The sequence below is a fragment of the Molossus molossus genome, unplaced genomic scaffold (assembly GCF_014108415.1).
Source record: "Molossus molossus isolate mMolMol1 unplaced genomic scaffold, mMolMol1.p scaffold_m16_p_6, whole genome shotgun sequence".
NCBI lineage: Eukaryota > Metazoa > Chordata > Mammalia > Chiroptera > Molossidae > Molossus > Molossus molossus.
In genome coordinates this window covers 21,680,121-21,701,145 of record NW_023425399.1, presented here as the reverse complement: position 1 = coordinate 21,701,145, position 21,025 = coordinate 21,680,121, and the positions used below count along the sequence as shown (strand labels likewise).

The 21,025-nt window shown below is 54.9% G+C and overlaps 2 protein-coding genes across 2 annotated transcripts; one reads left to right on the top strand and one right to left on the bottom strand.

The window, feature by feature from the left end:
- Positions 1-4,476: 4,476 nt before the first annotated feature.
- NECAB3 (N-terminal EF-hand calcium binding protein 3) lies at positions 4,477-20,458 on the bottom strand. The gene is made up of 13 exons (XM_036245194.1): positions 20,348-20,458; positions 18,389-18,413; positions 16,784-16,892; positions 15,693-15,718; positions 15,418-15,515; positions 7,740-7,888; positions 7,331-7,449; positions 7,135-7,214; positions 6,980-7,033; positions 6,390-6,502; positions 6,174-6,251; positions 5,353-5,444; positions 4,477-5,258 (listed from the first exon to the last, which is right to left on the bottom strand). The coding sequence occupies exons 1-13, from the start codon at positions 20,456-20,458 to the stop codon at positions 5,230-5,232; spliced, it is 1,083 nt and encodes a 360-aa protein (XP_036101087.1). The 3' UTR covers positions 4,477-5,229.
- LOC118618351 (actin-like protein 10) lies at positions 9,291-14,229 on the top strand. Its single transcript, XM_036244608.1, has 4 exons — positions 9,291-9,413; positions 10,101-10,275; positions 11,978-12,071; positions 13,128-14,229. The coding sequence occupies exons 1-4, from the start codon at positions 9,291-9,293 to the stop codon at positions 14,227-14,229; spliced, it is 1,494 nt and encodes a 497-aa protein (XP_036100501.1).
- Positions 20,459-21,025: the final 567 nt, after the last annotated feature.

Genomic DNA, 21,025 nt, shown 5'->3' with positions numbered 1-21,025 from the left:
GCGAGGCCTCACTCTGTCACCTGAATACCCAGCTCTGGCCTCTGCCCTAACGCTACTAGATCTCAGGGTAGGGAGAAGGGCTCGGCTGTGGCCTCGGCCTCAGAAGGCAAGGTGGGCTTAACTGATTTTCCAAACAGATGGGGCCAACTGCCAGTCTCCGCATCTGCTCAGCACTGCAATCCACCACGCAATAATGACAGGATCTCAGCCTATCACAAAAACCACACTTGGTAGAGAAGTCAGGAATCCACAGTCTGCCTTAGCTCTGCAGAGAAGGGTCCCAGGGATTCTAGTGATAATACAGTGAAATGCTGTGTTAAGTTTGGTATGGAAACAGCAGACTGAAAAATTAGCCATTACCATGAACACCCAGATGCTGGATAGATTTTAATGAGTGTACTTGTAACCGATAATAAAGTGTAGGAAATCCCCAAGGGCTAGGAAAAACTTGAGTAAACTGAAGCCACAGAGGAGGTTGAATACAAAAGAGGAAACCTGTGCTCCATGGGAGCAAAAGAAATTCTGAAAAGAAGTTTGAGTGATTGGCTGCCTCAAAGGGGAATATGAGACTAGGCTTTGAGCCTATACCAAAAATAAATAAAAATGGGACCTTTCCACAAGGCTACAGGCTCCAGCACTTTGGCTTCAGCCACAGTGAAAAGGCAAGCAGGGAAAACATGCCTGTCTGCAAAGGGAACTGAGCAGGAAAACTGCTCCTGCTTGAAGAAAGAAAAATCTGACCAGAGAGTATTTATTATGTATGACTGCTCTCTCCTGGGGCTGAAGTTCAGATTTTCATTATTCCAGAGGTCGAAGAATCCCTGGACTGAGAAATTAAGTGATTCAAGGCTTAAAGTATCTAGAGGTGTCTGGCAGAAGCAAAACTGCAAATCCTCTAGAGAAAAATACCAAAATAATAATATTGCATATCAACCCATTATAAAATATTCAAAAAAGTTACTGAACATCAAATAAAATGAGCCACTTTAAGCAAGAGTTAGCAGGAGCAATAAACAATTTACACGCCTGGGGCTTCAGCTATTATTATCAGACACAATATAAAATAACTATGAAAACTCTAGAAAAGAAAGTATGAGACTAAAAATAACGGCAGACAACCCTCCCTGGGCCTTAGTCTGGGAGGGACAAAGCAATAATTAAGCTTAGGCAGCTCTGGCCGGTTTGGCTCAGCGGTTAGAGTGTCAGCCTGTGGTCCAGAGAGACCCAGGTTCGGTTCCCCCTAAAGGCACGTACCTTGGTTGCAGTTTGTCCCCAGCCCTGGTTGGTCGTGTGGGTGGCAGCCACTTGATGTGTCCCTTTCACATCGAGGTCGAGGTCCCCCCACACACACACACACATACACTATCTGAACAAAAAAATGGAAAAATGTCCTCAGGTGAGGATAAAATAAATAATTAAGCTTAGGCAGATTTGAAAATAGAATTATGGAAATAACCACTGAAATAAATATGGGGTGCACTATTGAACAGCAGATTCAATTAATCTGAAAATGAGTGAAGTATTACTACATGATTCTTTGTCATAGACAAAGAGGCGTAAAATAGGAAGGTAGGTTGCTAGGGGAGAAACCTTTCAAATTTTACCAAGTATGAAGTCAAGGAACCTACTGATTCATGTTTCTCAATAGAAAGAGAAATAATTTGCCTCAGATGATGAAATCTCAGAATGAGCAAAAATGCTTCAATCTAAACCCATCTCGCCACCTGTTACTGTTTCTAACTACTGGAATTTCAGGCCCAGGAGTTGGCTGTATCCAGATCCTCCCGCTGCAGAGCTGGGAAAACACCCCCCAAGCCCCACACACACCGACCCACCCACTCACCATTTCCCAGGGACGGCTTCAGGCTTCTTTGCCTGGTGCCTGATGCCCTCTTGTGGACAAAACCAGACATGCTACCTCTGCCGCCGCCTTTCACAATCCAGATTCCTATCCCCGGCACACACCCCTGCAACTTTTTCTTTCTCCTTTGCACACCTTTTCTGAGCCTACCTTTCTGCTTCACAAGTCTAGCTAACATTCTCTGGCTGCCTTCCTAGGAAGTTCCAGAAATGGTCAGGCCTTGGCCCCAGCACCCCTACCTTCCCAGGGCTGGGCCTTGAATAGCCCACATCAGAACCTTGTGCTGCCTCACCTACCACTCCAGGGCTTAGCCCCTCTCCTTCCTTTGTTATAGCTGCCACTGTCCTCCAGCTCTGAGCTAGTTTCCATTATCAGAGGATGCCGGAGATCTCCCTCCACGGTATTCAGTCTTGACAGCAAATAGCTTTTGGGGCCTGGGAGTAGATCCAGCTGTGACCCAGAAAGGTACTTGCTCATGGAGCTTCTGTGTTCATCTGTAAACTTGGGATGCTAATGATGTCCACACCACTGGGTTGTTGTGAGGTGAAATGTGATATGGGAGTTGCCCTAGGACCCAGGAAGCCCCTGTATATAGAAGCTGCCATCACAACCTGCTTCTCTGCCTTTGTGTGATTTTCCTGAGGATTCATGTTTTGTCAAGCATCTTGCCTGGACCTTGACGTCTTATTCAAGTAGAATTTGTTTTGAGAATAACTTTGTGGAGAACCACCTAATTCTCGGTCCGTGTTTCACACCATCAGAGCCTGTGTTAAGCACACTTGGTGTGCATGTCTCTCATTGAGAGCCAGAGGCCAACGGCAGCCACCTAGACTCTCTCTAGTGCTTGGTCTGGCACTCGGCCAGTCCACAGGACAGGTCTGAATGTGTGCAGGTGAGTCACTGGCACAGGTGGGAGGAAGGTGAGGAGGCAGGTGCAGAGTGGATGAAAGGATGGGGAGTGGCATCTAGCAAGAGCTGGGAGCTCTACTAGCTCTGCTACTCTTGAACTGGGTACTACCACCAGCTCAGTGCATTTCACAATCCCTGGCACCTGCCACAAAGCACGTGCCCAGTGGCTATTGAAATGAGCCGAAGAGCCACCAAGAACAGGGCATTGTGGACAAGAACTAGGAAAGGTAACCCGGACCTGATGGCTTTGACCTGCTACATAAAGGCTAACAAAGCAATTCTGTAGTGAGCAGGGTGTGAGGGAGAACAAAGGCCAAGAGGCGGGGGTTACTGAGGTTGTAGATAGCCCAGCTCATCTGGAGTGTTTAAGGAACAGGAGGCTGCACATACTGGGAGTGGGGGTTGATTGCCAAGGGCCTTAAATGCAAAGTCAAGAAATCAAACTTGATCTTGATACTGAAGACAGTGGAGGACCATTGAAGGGCCTTAGTCAAAGGGGCATGGTCACCACGGCAATGTTTTGAAAGCCTCCTCTGCTGTTCCTTTATGGAGAAAGGACTGTTGAGGTGAGGTGGGGACAAGAAGTCCAATGAAGAAGTCATCATAATCTTCCAGGCCAGAGATGATGGTGGCCAAGACCTGGGGGGTAGGGGGGTGGTAAGATGAAGATGAAGGGGGGCTGGCTTGGGAGAGTAAGGTAGACACAATGTAAAGGCCTGGGGACCCCTTCTGTGCCCCCACAACTCCAGCTCAGAACTTAGTTCTTCCTATGGCTCTAACTCCAGCCTCCTGTCTACAGTCCAGCCCCCACACCCACCCAGAAACTCCCATCTGGCAAACTCCTAGCTCAAACTCCCTCTGGCCCAGCCTCCCAGGTTCACCTCCAATTCCCTACACTCCGAGGTTCCACCTTCTGCCCCTGACTGGAGACCCCTGCTAATCTTTCACAGCTCAAAGCAAACATCACCATCTTCAAGAGGCTTTCCCTGACCCTACAGTCACCCCTGGCTTAAAACCTCCCGTAGCGTCCTTAGGATGAAGCCCTTCTAAGGCCCTGCCGCCTCGCCACCTTGGCTTCAGACCATTTCCCCTTCTCCCCAGCTGCAGCCCACTGCTGGGCTTCTTTCAGTTCCATGAGGCGAGCTCTCCTTCCCCTGAAGAACCCCTGACCCAGCACCAGACAAGGTCAGAGGCCATGAGGGCTCTCCTGCGGCGCCATGTGCCTCCCCTTAGAGCCCTCATCAGTTTTAGTCCCTTCCCCCGAGTCTGGACATACTGACTTGGCCTCTACTGTCCTGGAACTACTCTGTCAGGTGATGGGGTGGCCTGGAAGGGCGTGAGAAGGGGCAGAGAGGAAGTTCTGTCTGGGGACAGGTTTCACAGAACCCAACTATGCTCTCTGGGCCCCGAGAAGGCTCTGTGCTCACCCACCAACTCCATCGCACTCCCTTTGGCAAGGTGGGGGGTGAAGCTGGAACCCCCACCAACTGTGGGCAGGGCTGAAAGCACAGACCATACTCACTCCCAGAACCAGGGCCTGTGCGGGTGAGAGGGCAGGGGGCTTGAGATGAGAACAGGTTGATTCCTGAAGAAAGGCGTCTTGCCCTTGAGCCTGCAGCCTGCAGTGTGAGATGCAAACTAACCCCCCAGGCTGGCCTTCTTGCCAAGGGAGAGAGAGGACGCAACACCAGAGGTGACCACTGCCTTTATTCTCTCTCTGCTGGGGTTGTGGGCTGGGGTTCAGAAGTATCTGAGGACAGCAGGTGATTCTAGACCCAAACTTTTGCTACTTGGCAAGGTCACCCTGGGGCTTCCCACAGTGTCCTGAGTATGGGTGGGCATGAACATGCAAATGATATGCAAATGACATGCAAACCAACCCAGGATTTTCCAGATGTCTGTGGTGCAATGGAGGGTGCTGGAGGGTTATGGGGGAATCCAGGTCCTTACCCCACACTGCAGAGAGATCCAGCCCAGCCTCAGGAGTTGAGGTTTGGGGTAGGGTTGGGGGGGTCCCTGAGCATCAGCCCTGGTTCTACTGCTGGTTGAGGAAGAGCAGAACTTGGCCTCAAGACAGCAGGAAGAAAGTAGGGAACCCACTAGGCAGCCAGACAGCCCAAGGCCCACCCAGAGAAGGAGGGGATCTGCCTTGGTCATACAGCAAGGCAGAGGCAGAGAGGACCAGAATCCAGGCCTCCAGAGCCAGGCAGAGGCCAGAGTGCCTCAGAGACCAAAGCTACAAACAATAAAATACACTGATAAAGAAACAGAAAGCAAGCAGCCCAGCCCCTGACCCCTGGGCTGAGACTCTCCACCGGCTGGTTCTGGGAGACCTCTGAGAGCCAGGCTCCAGGTCTAGGAGCAGCAGCATCCTTGGTCTTGGTGCTGAATTGACCAGTCCAGAAGCTCCAGGAGGAGGCAGGCACGGCCCCAGGGTCCTTGACTAATGCAGGTCGGGCTCAGTTATTATTCATAATCCACCAGGAGGCTGGGGGTCAAAGGTTGGGGGTCAGAGGCCATCAGGGGCTCACGGCCCCTCCTCAGGTCCCAGGGCTACGGGAGGGTCGGGGGCTTCAGCACACCTGGGAAGAACACTGTGGTGAGGGTGTCCGGAGCCCGCAGGTGGTCAATGAGGATGCGCTGGAAGGCCTTACTGCAGGTGGACTGCTGGTGCCTGAGGGCCATGGAGTGGACTCGTTAGTTCCCCAGAGATCAAGACCACCTAGTTAAGAGCCCCCCATTCCCACCCCAGTCCTGCTGCCTGGATTCAGATCCCAGTCCTTCCTCATACTGTCTCTGAGCCTCAGTTTACTCCTCTGTAAAATGGGTCAATAGTGTCTGTACTGTACAGGAATGCTGTGAGGACTTCATGAAGTAACACACAAGTGCTTGACATAGGATGTGACACAATAGTGACATAGTATGCTCACTGAGCACCTACTGTGTACCTGGCTCTGTGTTCCATTCTTTTTTTTATCCTCACCCGAGGACATTTTTGCATTTACTTTCAGATAGAGAAGGACGGAGAGAGGGAGGAAGAGAGAGAGAAACATTGATGTGAGAGAGACACATCGACTGGTTGCCACCCGGATGACCCCAACCGGGGCCAGGTGCAACTAAGTTACATGCCCTTAACAGGAATCAAACCCGGGATTCCCTGATCCATGGGCCGACGCTCTAACCGCTGAGCCAAACCGGCCAGGGCTGTGTTCCGTTCTTTACACATCATCTCATTCTGCTCAAACGAGGAGGGAACTGTTATCATTCCCATTTTGGAAAGGAGGCCACTAAGGTCTCTTGAGGTCACATAGCCAATGAATAGGAGAGAAGGATTTGAACCCACGCCTGACTCACTCCAGGGCCCATACTCCATAAACATGAGCTGTTAGACCGCCATTCATACCTTCTCCAGGAAGCCTCATCCTGCCAGAACTCGTAAAGGGTAAAGGAGGCATTTTCTAGCATCTTCTGGGCAGATACACTGTAGAACCAAAGAGATGGCCAGGCTAGGCCAGGCCTGGGCTGCCACCACCACTGCCCACCCAGCCAGGGGTATATAATAGGAGTCCTGGCCCGAGATGCCCAGCCTCAGCCAGACACCAGGTGGCTGTGAACTCACTGCAGGCAATGGCTCTGGGCGCCCGTGAAGTCCACGTAGCAGCTTAGGGCACGGTGGAAGTCCTGCAGGGCTTCTTCCGCCACCTGTACCTGCCTCTGGGCCACGAGGATGTGCTGGCAAGAGAGGCAGCCCAGTCCGCTCAGGTAGGGCAGGACACAGGTGAGGGACGCAGTGGCCTCCAGAAGGACGCCCTGCTGTTTGACTTGCACCAGACCTGGCCTACCCTGAGGTCGAACTCCTGCCTCAACCTGGCCCCCAACATCCCTGACTCCACCCTCCTCTCCCCATCGCCAAGGTCTCTGCCTTGATCCAGTCATTGTCCCTCTCCCCTCCAGCCTCCATTCACACTGCCCCAGACCCAGAAATGCAGAGAAAGGACACGGATGCCCAGAGAGGGGCAGTGATTTCTACAGTCAGAACAGGGACCAGAACCCAGCACCTGCCAGGCCTGGGGGATAAAGGCTGGGCCAAAGCTGGGAAAGGGGGCATGTGTGCGAGGCAGAGGCCCCACGGGAAGCTCGCCCTGTGAGCCCCCTCACTTTATGATACCCAGCCCAGTGCCCAGCTGCCTATCCCTTTCCTGGACTCACCGAGTCGGGACCCTGGGTAGGCTCCTCTTCATGTAGGGGTTCCAGCCGGGGGGCCTGTGCAGGACACAGAATGTGAGCCAGGCCCCCACACGTGCCTGTCTCAGGCAGATTCCAGGAAGACCTACCCCCGAGGGGCACTGGCCAGGGGCCCTCACCTTGCACTCAAGCTGGTCGATGAGCTCCTGGAGACGGCTGACCTGGAGCCGCCACTGCATCTCAGCCTCTGGAGTCCGCCCTGGGGACGGGGCCCACGGGGGCGGTCAGGCTGAACTGAGGGGCAGTGCCGGAGCCGGCACTGGGGGGCCTGCTCTGGCCTCCACAGCCAGCTCTCCCACCCCACCACAGGCACACCTGTGTCAGAGAAGCCAGGAGACCAGGTGGGTGACCGACTGACGCTCCACAAGGCCCTGCGCCCTGCCCGCCGGCTGCCATGGGGCCTGTTCTGCACCTCCACGCTCTCTTCATCTGACCTAAGGAAGTGCAGGCTCAGTCCACTGCCGGCAGGCCCTCAGGGCCAAGGACTGGGGTCCCAGAACACGGCCAGGCCTGGGTAGGGCAAGACAGACTTCTGGGGACATTGAGGCCCCGGCTTCAAAGCCAGCCAGTCTCTCCCACTTTTTTGGCCTCCCTGCCCCAGCACAAGAATTTTGGCTCCAGTCTGTGGAAACTATACAATGTGAGAAAAGCCAAGGGACTTGGAGTGTGTAGGTAATGGGCATTCATGAACCGGACCCACAGGTCAGCAGGGCTCCTCACGTACCATGGCCCTCGGGTCTGGGCCTGCGCCTGAGCCTCCAGGGTATCTGACGCCCCCTCCAGCGAGCTCTGCAGGGCTTGTAGCTGGCTCACCGTCTCCCGCAGTAGGAAGCGTGTCACAAACTGGTCCACCTTGGAGGCCTGCTCATACTCCTAGGGGCGGAGGGGGCATAGTCAGCACCTCTGGGTCCCAAGCACATATTTCTGAATGGGGAGACACTCCCCTGTTCCTCCACCCCCTCCCCATCAGAACAACAGTGGCAGCATAAAGAGGCTTATGGACCTGGCATAAGCAGGAAGGCACAGGGCCTGGGAGCAGGGCCTGACCTCCCTTCCTAGGAAGTATGAGGCCAACTTACAGGAAGGCATCTGCCATTCTCTGGGCCCCAAGGCCACTTCCATACTGGGGCCACCACCTTCAGCCAGTGAGGCCCCTGCACAGTTAGGCTGGTGGGGGGGGGGGGTGTAGGGAAGGTCACAGGATATCCAAAGACCTATTTTGACACGAGGCAAATGATGTGTGATGTGACCCCATACTCACCAGTGGGCCGCAAACTCAGTTTATGTATGCATTCATTCATTCACTTGTCCACGTAACAAACATTTACTGAGCACCCCATTTACTAGGAGCTGCAGACACAAGACAGCCAAGTTACTGTCATAACACACACACACCCCAGCACTGAGTCCAACCTATATAACCAGCCTTCTTTAGCCCCTCCCAAGAAGGGCAAAGAGAGAGATGCAGACCACATGCCAGGCCCTCAGGAGCCATGGTCCAGATGCCTGCCTTCCCATTAATCTCCTGCCCATGATGTGTCTTGGCTCAGCCACCAGATGGACCCTGATGGGCCAGGCTTATGAGGAGGCTTATGGGAAGCAAGGGCATAGGGGAGGATGGGTCCTCTCATTCTCAGACAGGCCAGTGGTTTCTGTCTTCTCTCTAGACTTCCGTTCTACCCCTGAATTCCTGGCCACGCTCTGAGCTCTCTGAAGTTCTTCCAATAAATTCCATTTAAGGCACTTAAAATGATTGGTCAGTTTCTGTTGTTTGCAACCAAAGAACACAGCTGACACAAGCAACTATTCTGTGCCAGGCCCTGTTCCAAACAGAATTTCATTTAATCCTCATAATAACCCACAGGAACCATAATTGACCCCATTTTGCAGATGAGAAGACTGAGGCCTAGAGCAGTTGATTACCTTGGCCAACATCACACAACTAGTTAATGATAGAGTCAGAATTCAAACTTAGGTCATAGAAATTCCTCTGTACTTATCACTAAGCACCATCATTATTGGACCTGGCCCAATAATGAAACTGCCTCATTTATGATCACTAGCCCTTTTATAGCCAAAAAACCAAGGCCAGAAGTTACAGAGTGAATGGAGCTAAGATTCACCTATGGGTTCTGTGAGACACTCAGAGCCTGGAGCTGGTGAGGTCGTGGACCAATGAGGTCACAATGTGGCCTCTAGGGGACAATTCTAGGGCCGGGGGCCCCTAGCCAGGGGACAGCATGAGCTGTGGACCCCAGTGTTAACTACTCCTGCCATGGGAAACAAGAGTTCCCACAAGAGGACCAAAGTGCCCAAGCAGGTTGGCAAGGAGAGGCCACCTGATATGGACAAGGCCTGGGGGAAACAGCAGCTCTTCAGCCACCTTAGGCAGTCAGGCGTAAGTGCAGGGGTGGGGGTGGGTGGGGGTGTGGAGGTGCAGGGGGGAGTCAGGGGAACATGGACAGGTGTGCAGGAGGGGATGCTGTGAGTCCAGGCCTTGGGGTCAGAAGTCCTAGGGGCATTGACTATGAGGTTAGAGAATCCCTCCTGAGGATGAGGGCTCCTGAAACCCATGTGGGTGTGGATGGGTTCCTAAAAGCCAAGAAGGAAGAGTAAGGATTCCAGAAACCAAGAGGTGGATGAGACTTGGGAGTCATAAAGATAGACAGGAGAGGATTCTCACAATCTGGATGGATGGTTGGAGGTCCCAGCATGGTTAGTATCACTGGGCTAAGAGCACCAGGAGTTTCTTTATGTCCCCTTTCCAGCCCCTAGCCCCAAAACATGCTACTTTTCCCCTCGAGTGGGTAGATGCTCTGGGTGTGGGTGCCTGCATCAAGGCTAGGAGGGCAGGCAGGGATCCATAAGCCTGGACAGAGGGAGGTCTCAGGTCAGCCTGGGTGGGCTAGGGTTTCCAAGAGAGGTGAGGGTGCCTGATGATGGGGCAGGGTGGGGATTCCCCATACCAGGCATGGAAGGATGGCAGGAGTCCCAGAAACATAGAAGGCAGGGTCTTGGGAGATAGGACCAGGGTGGGTGAGGGAAAAAGGCGGGGCGCTCCCTCACTCTGTTGCTCTATGCCCAGACCAAGATCGTGCTACTTCCCCCTCCGGACAAGCAGCAGCAGCGGCTGGCTGAGGTGGCGGCAGGCCCGGGCACTCGGCCTGGGCAGCAGAATGAGGATTCAGTGGGTGCCCCAGTGGGCTCCGCAGCGGCGCCACCCAGATTGCGAGGGGCTGGCGACAGTGCAGAGCACGAGGGTGCGTGTGCGCGAGCGGCAGATGAAGATTCTGGGCCTGCTGCTGTTACTGGACTCGCGGGGGCTAGAGGGGCGCCCCGCAGCGGGTGGGACTGGGGGCTGGCAACAGTTCTACACGGCCCGGGTGACCAACGACGTGTTGGACCCTATCTAGGAGCATCCGCGCAAGCGGCACCACTACCTTTCCCCTCGCCCATGGTCCTGAGCACCTGGCTCAGCCCCCGGGCCCCACTACCCCCGGGCCCCACCACCCCCGGCTCCAGCTCAATAAAGAGTGCATAGCGATCCTGGCTCCTATGAGCTCTGCCTGAGGTGTCTGGGTGCCAGAGCAGGACAGGGCTGAACAGGTTGAGCAACCGTGATAGTCTGGAGCCAACTGTTTTCTCCTTTCTCGTGACCCAAAGGTCAGACCTCCTGCCCCTGGGGAGGGGCACCCTACAGTGGAGAAGGGAGGCTATTTCTTTCCCCCACACAACTCCAGAACTGGGTCAGATCTGCCAGGTCTGCAGGTCCCAGGGAGGTGAGCTTGGACAAACCCAGGTTTGGCCACACTGGGAGGAGGGGTTTGCTTCAGTAGAAGCATGGCATCTCCAAGAGTCCCCAGCATTCACAAGTCCTGCTTAGGTAGAGGGAGAGTCTGACAAACAGCTACCACCTTGGAGAACTGTGAGGGTCCTATTGTCAGCAAGGATAGGGCCTGAGACTCACATTCTGCCTGCGAGAGGACCCAGGCGGAAAGGCTGGGATCCCAGGGCCTCTTGACCCTTCACTGCTACCCCACTCTCCTTGGTAATCCTCAAGGCAACTCAGTTGTCTCCCAACCCACCTGTTCCATCCCCTTTACACTGCAGCCAACAGCTTCTTCGAAACCCCTTACCTGTTCACTTGGCTCACAAGCTCACACTGGTTCTCCATTGCCCACATGAAAACTTATTACTGGGATGCACAGGCCCAGCCCCAACCTGTCTTCCTCTCTAGGGCTCCTCAGTGACTTCCACCCTCACCCCTGCTCTGGCTATATTGCCACTTGTGGTCTCCCAATTTGAGGATCACCTTCCTAATTCACCAAGAGGCCCAGCACGTTTTCTGTGTGCAGCTGCTTCTCTTTACTGTCCTGGGTCCCAAACCCAGCTCCAGAACCTTCCCAGCCCTTCCCAATCTTCAGCCTGCTTTCCACTGGTGACCAACCTTAGAATGCCTTTTGGGGGCAGGTGCAGTAGGTGAAGGTCCTAGCTCACTAAAGCCTTAAAGGTTTAAATTCTGCTGAATACTGTCTTTCATTACCGTCAATGTCCCCTCCACATCACCTGCATCATGCTGGAGGTTGCATGACCCATAGCATCTCCCCTGCTGCTTGTAAGAACTGACCCTTCCCTACCATCCACACAATTACGATCAGGGTAACCATGTTCCTCAATGTGGCTACACCTCCTGGCCATAAGTCATGGGCCCACATTGGTCCTATCAGCCCCTTCTCTGGGACAGTAATTCAAGAACTGTAAGAGACTGTTTGCTACATGAACATGCACAGGCTGAAGCCAGTCTTCAGAAGAGTAACACGTGCAGAGCCAGTGCACGTCCTGGGTTTCCCACAGCCCTGCAGTCAGACCCTGTTTTCGGTCTGTTCTTGAAAACCTGATTTCATCTTTGCCTTTGGTATCCATAATACATACAAGATCTTTGTAATACAATCCTTATTTTAGCTTACACTTACGTGAGTGGGTCTTCAACTTGCAACCAAAATGGTCCTAAAGAGAAAAATGAGACTCTGCAGAGACCAGAAGTGGCCTCTTACCTGTGAGAATTACTACCTTTTGGAGAAAGAAACTGAGCTCAGAGATTAGGACTTGCTTGCACAGTGAGTCAGCTTCAGAGCTGAGGCACAAACTCAGGCCTACATGAGTCCATAGGAGGAAGCCCCTGAAGGTGGAGTCTCTCTGTGGGCTTCCTGGGCCCCTCAAGGATGAGCACACAGATACTCAGAGTGGCTACAGACCTGTGATTGAGAGCTTTTTCTTCAGCATTGAGAGGAGAAAGGAGCCCTACATTCGGCTAGAGTACATCCGATAATCTGAAGTGGTTTGGGGAAAGAATCAGACCCCTGGATGTCCAAATCACTGCCCTTGAACCTGTTTCCAGGAGAGAAGCTGGGAAGAGGGTGCGCGAGCACAGCGGGTGCTGAGGACTGAGGTCACAATTAGTCGGATCCAAGTTCTTTTCCTTTTCTGACGACCCCCTCCCACCTCCACAACCAGGAACTACTTCCGATGAGCCCAGGTGAGAGGTTCAAGACACTGCCTGGGGCTCGACTGGGCTGGACTCCTGGGCTCCCCAGGAGGGCATAGGTGTCCAGATAACATTGCCACGAGGCCCCTATATTCTCAGAGCTGCTCCCGGCAGCTTCTCAGTATTGAAAGGATTTGGACCGCCGCTCCCATCACCCACCTCTGCAAAGGCTGAGGGGGCGGAGCCGCGCAGCAGAGGCCAGTCGGCCCGCAGAGGGTGGGCCTAGTGCAAGGTGGAACCTTCCGCCTTGAGCCGGAGGTGGCCCAAGAGGACAAGTACCTGCGGGAGCCCAACGACAGCGGAAACCGACACTTGAACCCGAGGCGAGGCCTCGGGCCTCAGGGGGCAGCCAAGAGCTGAAGAGAGACATCCCCGGGCCAGAAGGTGTGCCTCAGGATGAAAGGCGGAGCCAAGAGTTGAGAAAGTAGTTACCTAGTTCTTCAAGGCAGGGATTGAGGCCCAAGGGGCAGAGCCAAGAGCTGAAAGGCGAGCGAGCCTCCACCCAGGCCTGCGGGCCTCGGGCCGGAGCTGAGCCCAGAAGGTGGCGTCGACGTCGGGGAGCTTCAGGGGCCGCCGGCCGCCCTCACTGGGCCGCATGGCCGTGGTGGTGGACCAGGGCTCGGGCTTCACCAAGGCGGGCTTCGCGGGCGAGAACCGGCCGCGGCTGGTGCTGAAGAGCTCCAGTCTAGTGCCCAGCTGGGAGCTGCCCGTGCTGGCGGGTGGCCCGGCACGGGCGCACCCCATCAAGCACGGCGTGGTGGTGGACTGGGAGGCGCTGGAGGGGCTCTGGGAGCGCCTGCTGGTCGGCGGTCTGCGGGTATGCCCAGAGCAGTGGCCCGTGCTGGTGAGCGACTCGCCGTCGGCGCCACCCGCAAGCCGCGAGAGGGTGGCCGAGCTGCTGTTTGAGGCCCTGGCGGTGCCCGCGTGCCACATGGCCAGCACCGCGTCGTTGGCTCTCTGCTCTGCTGGCACGTTCAGCGGGCTGGCCGTGGAGGCAGGTGCAGGCGTGTGCCACGCCACACCCATCTATGCGGGCCACTCGTGGCACAAGGCCACCTTCCGGCTGGAGGTGGCAGGCACCACCCTGTCGCGCTACCTGCGGGATCTGCTGGTGGCAGCATGCCCTGACCTACTGCTGAGGACCCTGCCCCGAAAAGCCATCACACAGCTCAAGAAGCGCTGCTGCTATGTGTCGCTGGACTTTGAGGGTGACCTCCATAACCCTGCCCACCACCAGCCAGTCAGTTTCTGCTTAGGCAATGGATGCTCTGTCTGCCTCAGCAGCGAGCGCTTCCGCTGCCCTGAACCCATCTTTCAGCCTGGTCTGTTGGGCCACACTGAGCCTGGATTGCCCACACTGGCCTTCTGGGCGCTGCAGAGGGTGCCTGAAACACTGCGGAGGCGGCTGGCTGACACTGTGGTGCTGGCTGGTGGCTCCACACTTTTCCCTGGTTTCACTGAGCGCCTGGAGATGGAGCTGGAAGCCCAGTGTCAGCAGCACGGCTATGGGGCACTGCAGCCACACTTGGTGGCCAACCCTGGGCGTGGCACAGCAGTGTGGACAGGTGGATCCATGGTGGCCTCACTGCACAATTTCCAACGCCAGTGGATGACCCGGGCCATGTACCAAGAGTGTGGCGCCAGGCTGGTACACAAAGTCTTCAACTGAGTCACACTGGACTGGAAGGGGTAGTGCCACCAGGGGGCTGCAGAGGCTTGGCAGGCTGAACTGAAGCTCTATGAGAGGCATCGAGTGCCAGATAAAAGTCTCAGGTAATTGGAGCTGGCACTCATCGTGTGGTGATGGGTCACCCCCTATCCTTTCTGGGCCAGAAGGAGGTGGTCTGGGGCCCTCACTGTGACTTGCAGTTTGAATCCCCCCCAACCAATGCCAGCTCAGAGAATCCCACTCCAGCTGCCCATGCCCAGGGCCCTATTTCCATGGCAATAAGGAAGGTGACGCCCACACTTGTATACAGGCCACAGATACAGAAATTGCCGCAACATACCAACCCCTCATAATGTACCATTTGAGCTCCCATGCCAGACCCCAAGGAGTGACCCTTTGTGAGTCTTAGATCTCATGTGAAAATAACCAGAGGGGAAGCACTGTCCTCTCTGATCATCCACTGGCTGAGGGCGTCAGTTTCCCCTTCTATAAAAAGGTCAGGCACAATCCCAGGCTTCCTCACTGCTCCTTCCTTATTAAGAGCTATGGCACAAAGGGAAGTGCAGCCATCTCTTAAAAGGAATACACAAAGGCAAGGGAAGTTTGTGGGGTTTTTGAGTCACCATATAAAGGCGAGGAGCCCTGTTTATGCTTGCACACACACATTCACACGTACACACAAAAGTGGGTGAACATATGCCCGAATACTCCCTGAAGTGCCCAGGCCAGGCTCCGCTCCTACTCAGCTCTGCATGCCAGCATGGACCAGCGGACACATGTGCAAGTACAACGCACCCCCAGCCCATCCCTACCAGGTCCTAGGCTTCATACCCCATAATAGTTAGATCTGGCCAGTAATAAAACCAGCAGTAGCAGCAGCTTCAGGTATTGAGCACCTACTGTGTGCCAGGCATATTCTGGGTGCTGGGGACAGAACAAGACAGACAAAAATCCCTGCCTTCCTTATTGTCACAAATGTATGGAGGCAGGCTCTATTTTCATCTCATTTACAGATGAGGGAACTGAGGCCCAGAGAGAGAAAGATGCACAAACAGAAAGTGGGAGAGCCAGGATTTGAACCCAGTCCTCTAGCTCCATAGCCTTAAGACAGTGGAGGCTCCCACAGCACAGCAGTCACCCCCTGCGCTCATTTTGGGCCTTCCACCCATCATATCAGCTTTCACTCACCAGCTTGGTGGTGTCCATGGCAGTGAGCACTGCACGGTTCAGGGACTCCAGTGCAGCCAGCACAGGTCGGTAGACACCCAGGTGTTCTGAGAAGTAGTCTGCAGGCAGAGGGGGTGCTCGAAGGTTCCCGCCCTGCCCCCCATCCACCCAACCCAGAGTTCAGCAGTCAATCAGGCCTTATATTCTGAACCCAGCCCATCCTACTCTATCAGACCCTCATCACACCCACCTGCCCAGAGGTCCCGGGGGACAAGAGCTCCAGTGGGCCTACTCACCACACAGTTTCTCCGTTTCCAAATTGCTACAGGGAAAAGAGAAGGTGCCCTTCAGACCTCACATTTGAGCCTGGTTAACTGGGACTTTGAAGCCAATGTTTCCCCCCCTCCCCACCCAGCTCAGCCTGACAAGGAAGCAACTCCTGCCTCCACCCCAGGTTAAGTTGCTCAGTGGGCAGAAGCTATGGGGAGAGGGGTGGGGAGAGCAAGGATACTACTGCTCCATCAAACACTATCTGAGGGCAGAAATACGGACCCACTCTTGGCCTCCAAGGGAATAACAGGTCGAGAGAGACAGATGTGGACACAGGCCAAAAAGGAGTAGTCAGAGCTGGGAAGGGGAAGCCAGGGTTTGGAAAGTACTGAGAAGGCATGGGTGGGGTATTACTTGGTAGGTCAGGGAGGGCTTCCTGGAGGATGGGCTACCTATGTCAGACCTTGAAGGACAAGGAATTTGACTTGAGTATCTGGCCAGGGGGAGGCGCAGACAAAGGGTCCAGCCCAGGCTTCAGAATGGGGGGTGGGGGGTCACTGGAGCATTGAATGTCGACCCAAAGCCTCAGATTTATTCTAAGAAGAACAGGGAGGAAGGGAAGTGAGAGGGAGTGAGGGAAGTGAGAGGGAGGGACAGGTGTGTACGTGTTGTACCCATGTGAGGAAGAATGGGGAGGAGAGCATGCAAACTCATGCGAAGGCCTGTATATGTGGGAGCACATGTGGGGAGGTGAATGCGTGTTCATGCACCTGCATCCATGAGTGGAAGCAGGTGGGGCCAGCTGTCCCCAGGCATCCTGAGGTCCCTGCAGGAAGTAGGAATAGGGGGACACCTGTAGGCTGAACCATGGGTGGTGACTCAGACCTGGCTATTTTAGGGTCCCAGTTGGAAGCAGTGTGATGGGCAAAGCTGGAGCCAGGGAGGCAGTGAGTGGGCGGGTAAAACTTGGCACTGAGCCCTAACACCCCTCCTCCTACCTCCCCCTGTTCCTGTCCTCTGTCTTCTATAAGGAATCAAAGCAGCAAGGGACACAGTGGGGTTGGGACAACCTGGCCTCACATCTACCCACAGCTCTTCCATCTCCCCTTGTACTCACTCGGTGGAATGCCCATCAATGCCGCTGAACAGTTCCCGCAGTTCCCCAGGGCTGAGAACCCCATCGGCAAAGTAATTCTGGAATTCCTCAAAAGAGAGCTTACCATCATCTGGAGAGTGGACAGGGAGCAGAGTCAGTATCTCTGACCCCTCGCTGCACCCCTGCCACTAGGTCCAGGCCCACCAAAGACCTTACAGTATATCACACCCACCCAGTCAGGTGGAATGGGATTCTGAGCTTGGTGGGGGGCTTGGCTATTGGGGACAAAAGGGCTAGAGCCCCCATAGATGCCCACTTAAGGCAACAGGGACCACTCTGCATGCACCCAAGGGACAGGGCATTACACATGTGGCACTGGGTAGGGACTCAATGTTTGCCAAATGAAGAAACACATGAACAACAGCCTGAGACACAGCCAGATTATGGCAGGGCTTAGATATCACTTGCAGGACTTGGCCCTCATGCTAGCCATCCTGGCCTCAGGGTGGACAGAACCTGTGCTATGGACCCAGACCCTTCACAGAGAAACCACAGGGAGGCTGATACCTTCTCAAGGGTTGGGGCCCCTGTAAGAAGCAGCAGGCTGGCTCTAGAGGGAATGACCTCTCTGTCACAGGGGGCATGTAGCAAAAGCTGAGAGCACTTGAGTGGGGTGGCTAAAGACACTGTGATCTGGCCTGTAAGGTCTCTATGCAAGGGGAGCGGACAGAATGCTCTGATCCAATTGAGACTGCATCCTGATCAATGGGTTGGAACAAATGATCTCTACCAATTTGAAGAGACCCAAGGAGAAGGGCCAAAGGGTGGGGACATAATCCTATCTCAAAGACACTGAAACATTAGAGGATCTGAAGACCCCAGGTCAAAGTGAGGTTAAGGCTGACTGGCTGGCTGCCTCAGCTCAGATCCTCAACTGGCCAATCAGGGTACAGTATGCTGTTCTGGGTCATCTACGGGCGGGCGGTAACCTGCTTGCAGGGTCCCCTGTTTAGCTTCCAAAGTTTTCCCAAACCAGGGTCTGAGAATGCCTGGGATCCAGGGCAGAAGGAGCTGATTCCCTGGAGCCAGCTTTATCATGCCCAGGCCCTTCCTGGATCCAGATGGTTGGTCGTTAAAAATCTAAGAGTAAAATTCCCCACAGGGCCTCATCTCTATTAGCCCACACTTCCCAGCCTCTCACACAGGGAGCCTGGGACCAAGCATCATGTAGGCCTAGGTTTAAGGTCCAATACTTAAAGGTTGTGTGACCTCAGGCAACCTGCTTTACCTTTCTGAAGACCTGTTCCTTTGTCTGTGAGATGAGGTGAAAAACACAAGGTTATATACAGGAAGGTACCTACCACTGTGCCAGGGCACTATGTGACAGTAAGTCTCTACTTTCAGCCTCTGGCTAAACCACATTCCATCCATTCTCCATCCTGCTGAACCTGGCTCACAGCACTTCTTCCAGGAAGGATGCCTTGATTGATTCTCTTGATTTGGGTCCCCCAAGATTTTTCTTCATTCTAGATTGTGCCCCCAGACCCCTCAAACCCCACCAAGCTTCATGATGTCCCTCGTCTTTCCTCCCACTGTGAAGCCCAGGGGAAGCCAGCCAATACTCACCATTCTTGTCTGCTCTGCGGAAAACCTAGAGGACAAAGGGGCATGGAAGCAAGCTGTGAGTGGGGTCTGAGAGGTAAAAGGCTCCTGCCCATCCTGACAGGGCTCCAGCTGGCCAGCTGGCCCCCTGCCTAGCCTTTCCTCCTGCCCAACCTGGTCCCAACTCCCTGCCCAGCTCAGCCCTGCAGGAGCTTTTCCAGTGAGGGGGGCAGAGGAAGAGCACACAGCAGGTCCAACTGTGTGCTCGCTTCTCCTGTGGGGCTTGGCCTAATGGGGGGTGCTCCAGGCCAGCTCCCTGCACCCCCAACTCCCACACTGAGTCTATCCTGATTTCTGTCTGATGCATCAGCCCTTGGCACAGTCCCAGCTTGGGGATGTTGGGGAGATGCACCAAGATGCAGCCTGAGAATCGTGGGCACCCATCCCAGACCTGAAACCCCAACTCTGCTGTGTGGCCATGGCCCATCCCAGACTCTGCCTGCTCTAAGCTGTTTCCTTGTGTGCTTGTCCTTCCTTTGTGGGTGCCTCAGTTTTCACCCTTGGACATGGGAGAGCAGGCTGGGGTTAACCCTTCCTGTACTGGGGCTTCCTACGAAGCTGACTCAGTGTGTGTGTGTGTGTGTGTGTGTACTTGCATGCATGCAGTGGGGAGTGAGGGTGGCAGAAAGCAAGGGTGGATGAACTGTATTTATAGAGAAGCAAAAATGAAAAGCAACACAGGCAGGTAAACAGAGAGGTGCAGAGTCAAGATGTGGTGCTGCCTCTCCCAGGGACCAGAGACTCCCAGGTCACCCAAAGCAGCCCAGCAAAGGGGACCAGCAGCCTGGCAAGGAGGGGCAGGCCAAAGCCTGGACAGAGAGCCCCTATCAGCTCCAGGTTCTGAATGCCACTCCATTCCAGCTGTTTTCTCAATATAGGTGAGACTCAAGGATGAATCTAACTACTAGCCAGAAGCCTGGCTCAGAGAAGGTCTGCCATTAGCTTGAGGTCACATAGTAGCCTGGTGTGGTCTGGCAGGGGCAGATGGAGATACTGGGGGAAGAGGGGATAGGGGTGCCAAGCTGGGAATGAGGACACCTGGGGCCACACTCTAGCATGTCTCTGTCTCCATTGGGTGATTTTGGACATACCCCTAACCCCTCAGGCCTTATTTCTTCCATATGGGAAATGGAAGGATCAGGTCCCTTCCAGCCAGGAAGACTGTGGTCAAGGTGCTGAGTCACTAGAGGCAGTGGGGAGGGGACAGGAGTACAGCCTTTCCCACAGGCAGAAGCCTTTAGTAGTGGGAGCATGAGAGGGCCAAGTCAGGACCAGGCACTGGGGTGAAAAGTGGGAAAGGGGCTCGGGGAAGTGACTAAGGCCAGGCCATGCTGCTTCACGCTGGTGCCCATGGGGCTGCAGGCCACGTGCCACCCACAACAGGAGTGTACAGAACACAGAGGATGATTTTGGGGAGCCCTGACCAACTGTGGGACCCCACAGCCCCTGGGTCAGGTCTAAGGAACTCTGGGTTACCATTGGGTCTTATTCTTCCAGACTTCCTGGCTGGGTCAGCCAATCCAGGGGCTGCCTTAGAGGAGTACTGCAACTGCTCCAGCGATCCATTGTTGATAGCCTACACCCCACCAGACACACAGACCGAGTGGGTTCGGGGTTGGGGATCACAGGGGCAGTGACACTGAATCAGAGACAAGGAGATGAGAAAGGAGACAGAGAACGGGACACAAAGGCGAGGAGATAAAAAAGAGAGACATGGAAACAGGGACAGTAGGATCAGAGAACGAGAAAGACAGAAACCCAAAGACAAGCAGTCCCCAGACCTGGAGGGAGACACACTGCCAGAGAGACAGTGAAAGACACAGAGGCAGGAGCAAGGAGAGACAGAGACACAGGGAGACATAAGACCTGGGGAGACACTGCCAAACCCCAGGAGCCGACGCCCCCTCCCGGCTCCCCACTCACATCCTGGAAGAGCGCGTGTCCGGCGGAACCAGTGGCTGGCGTGGGGGACAGTGGGGGCTGGGGCGTGGGCTGCCGGATCAGGCACACAGTGAGCAGCCCCGCGCACGCCATGGCGTGCTACCCGCTCGGCTCCAGCAGGGCTGAGGCTCCGGGCTCCGGACGCCACGGCTGCCGCCAGGGACTGGAGAGACTGGGATGGGGGCCCGCCAATTGGCGCCGGCGCAGAAGCCCAGGGCCCTGCCCCCGCAGCTCCGCCCACTGCCCAGACTGGCGGCTGAAGCCCCGCCCCACCCGCCCCAGGAGTCCTCTGCAGTCCCCTCCAGGGCTTATTTCACAGTCTGGAAAAGGGGACCAAACTCCAGCCTCCAGGTTAGAAAGAGCTACACAATGGAGGCGCCCAACACCATTCACCTTCGAGGTTCTGCCATCAGAGGCTCAGCTCCTGGAGGGGTGGCCACCGCGAAGTAAGGAACCACGCAGGAAGTCTTTTCCACCGGGGGACTGGCCGAGAAAATGACTTGTCAGTTTAGGAATACTACACAGCCAGGAACGGAACACGAGGAGATGCACATGCTCAAGGATAGGTCCCACACCATTATAGGGTCAGCAAACTCCAGCCCAGTACTGTGACAAGTTATGGGTTGAACCCCCAAATAATTTCAACTGAGCATCTGTATC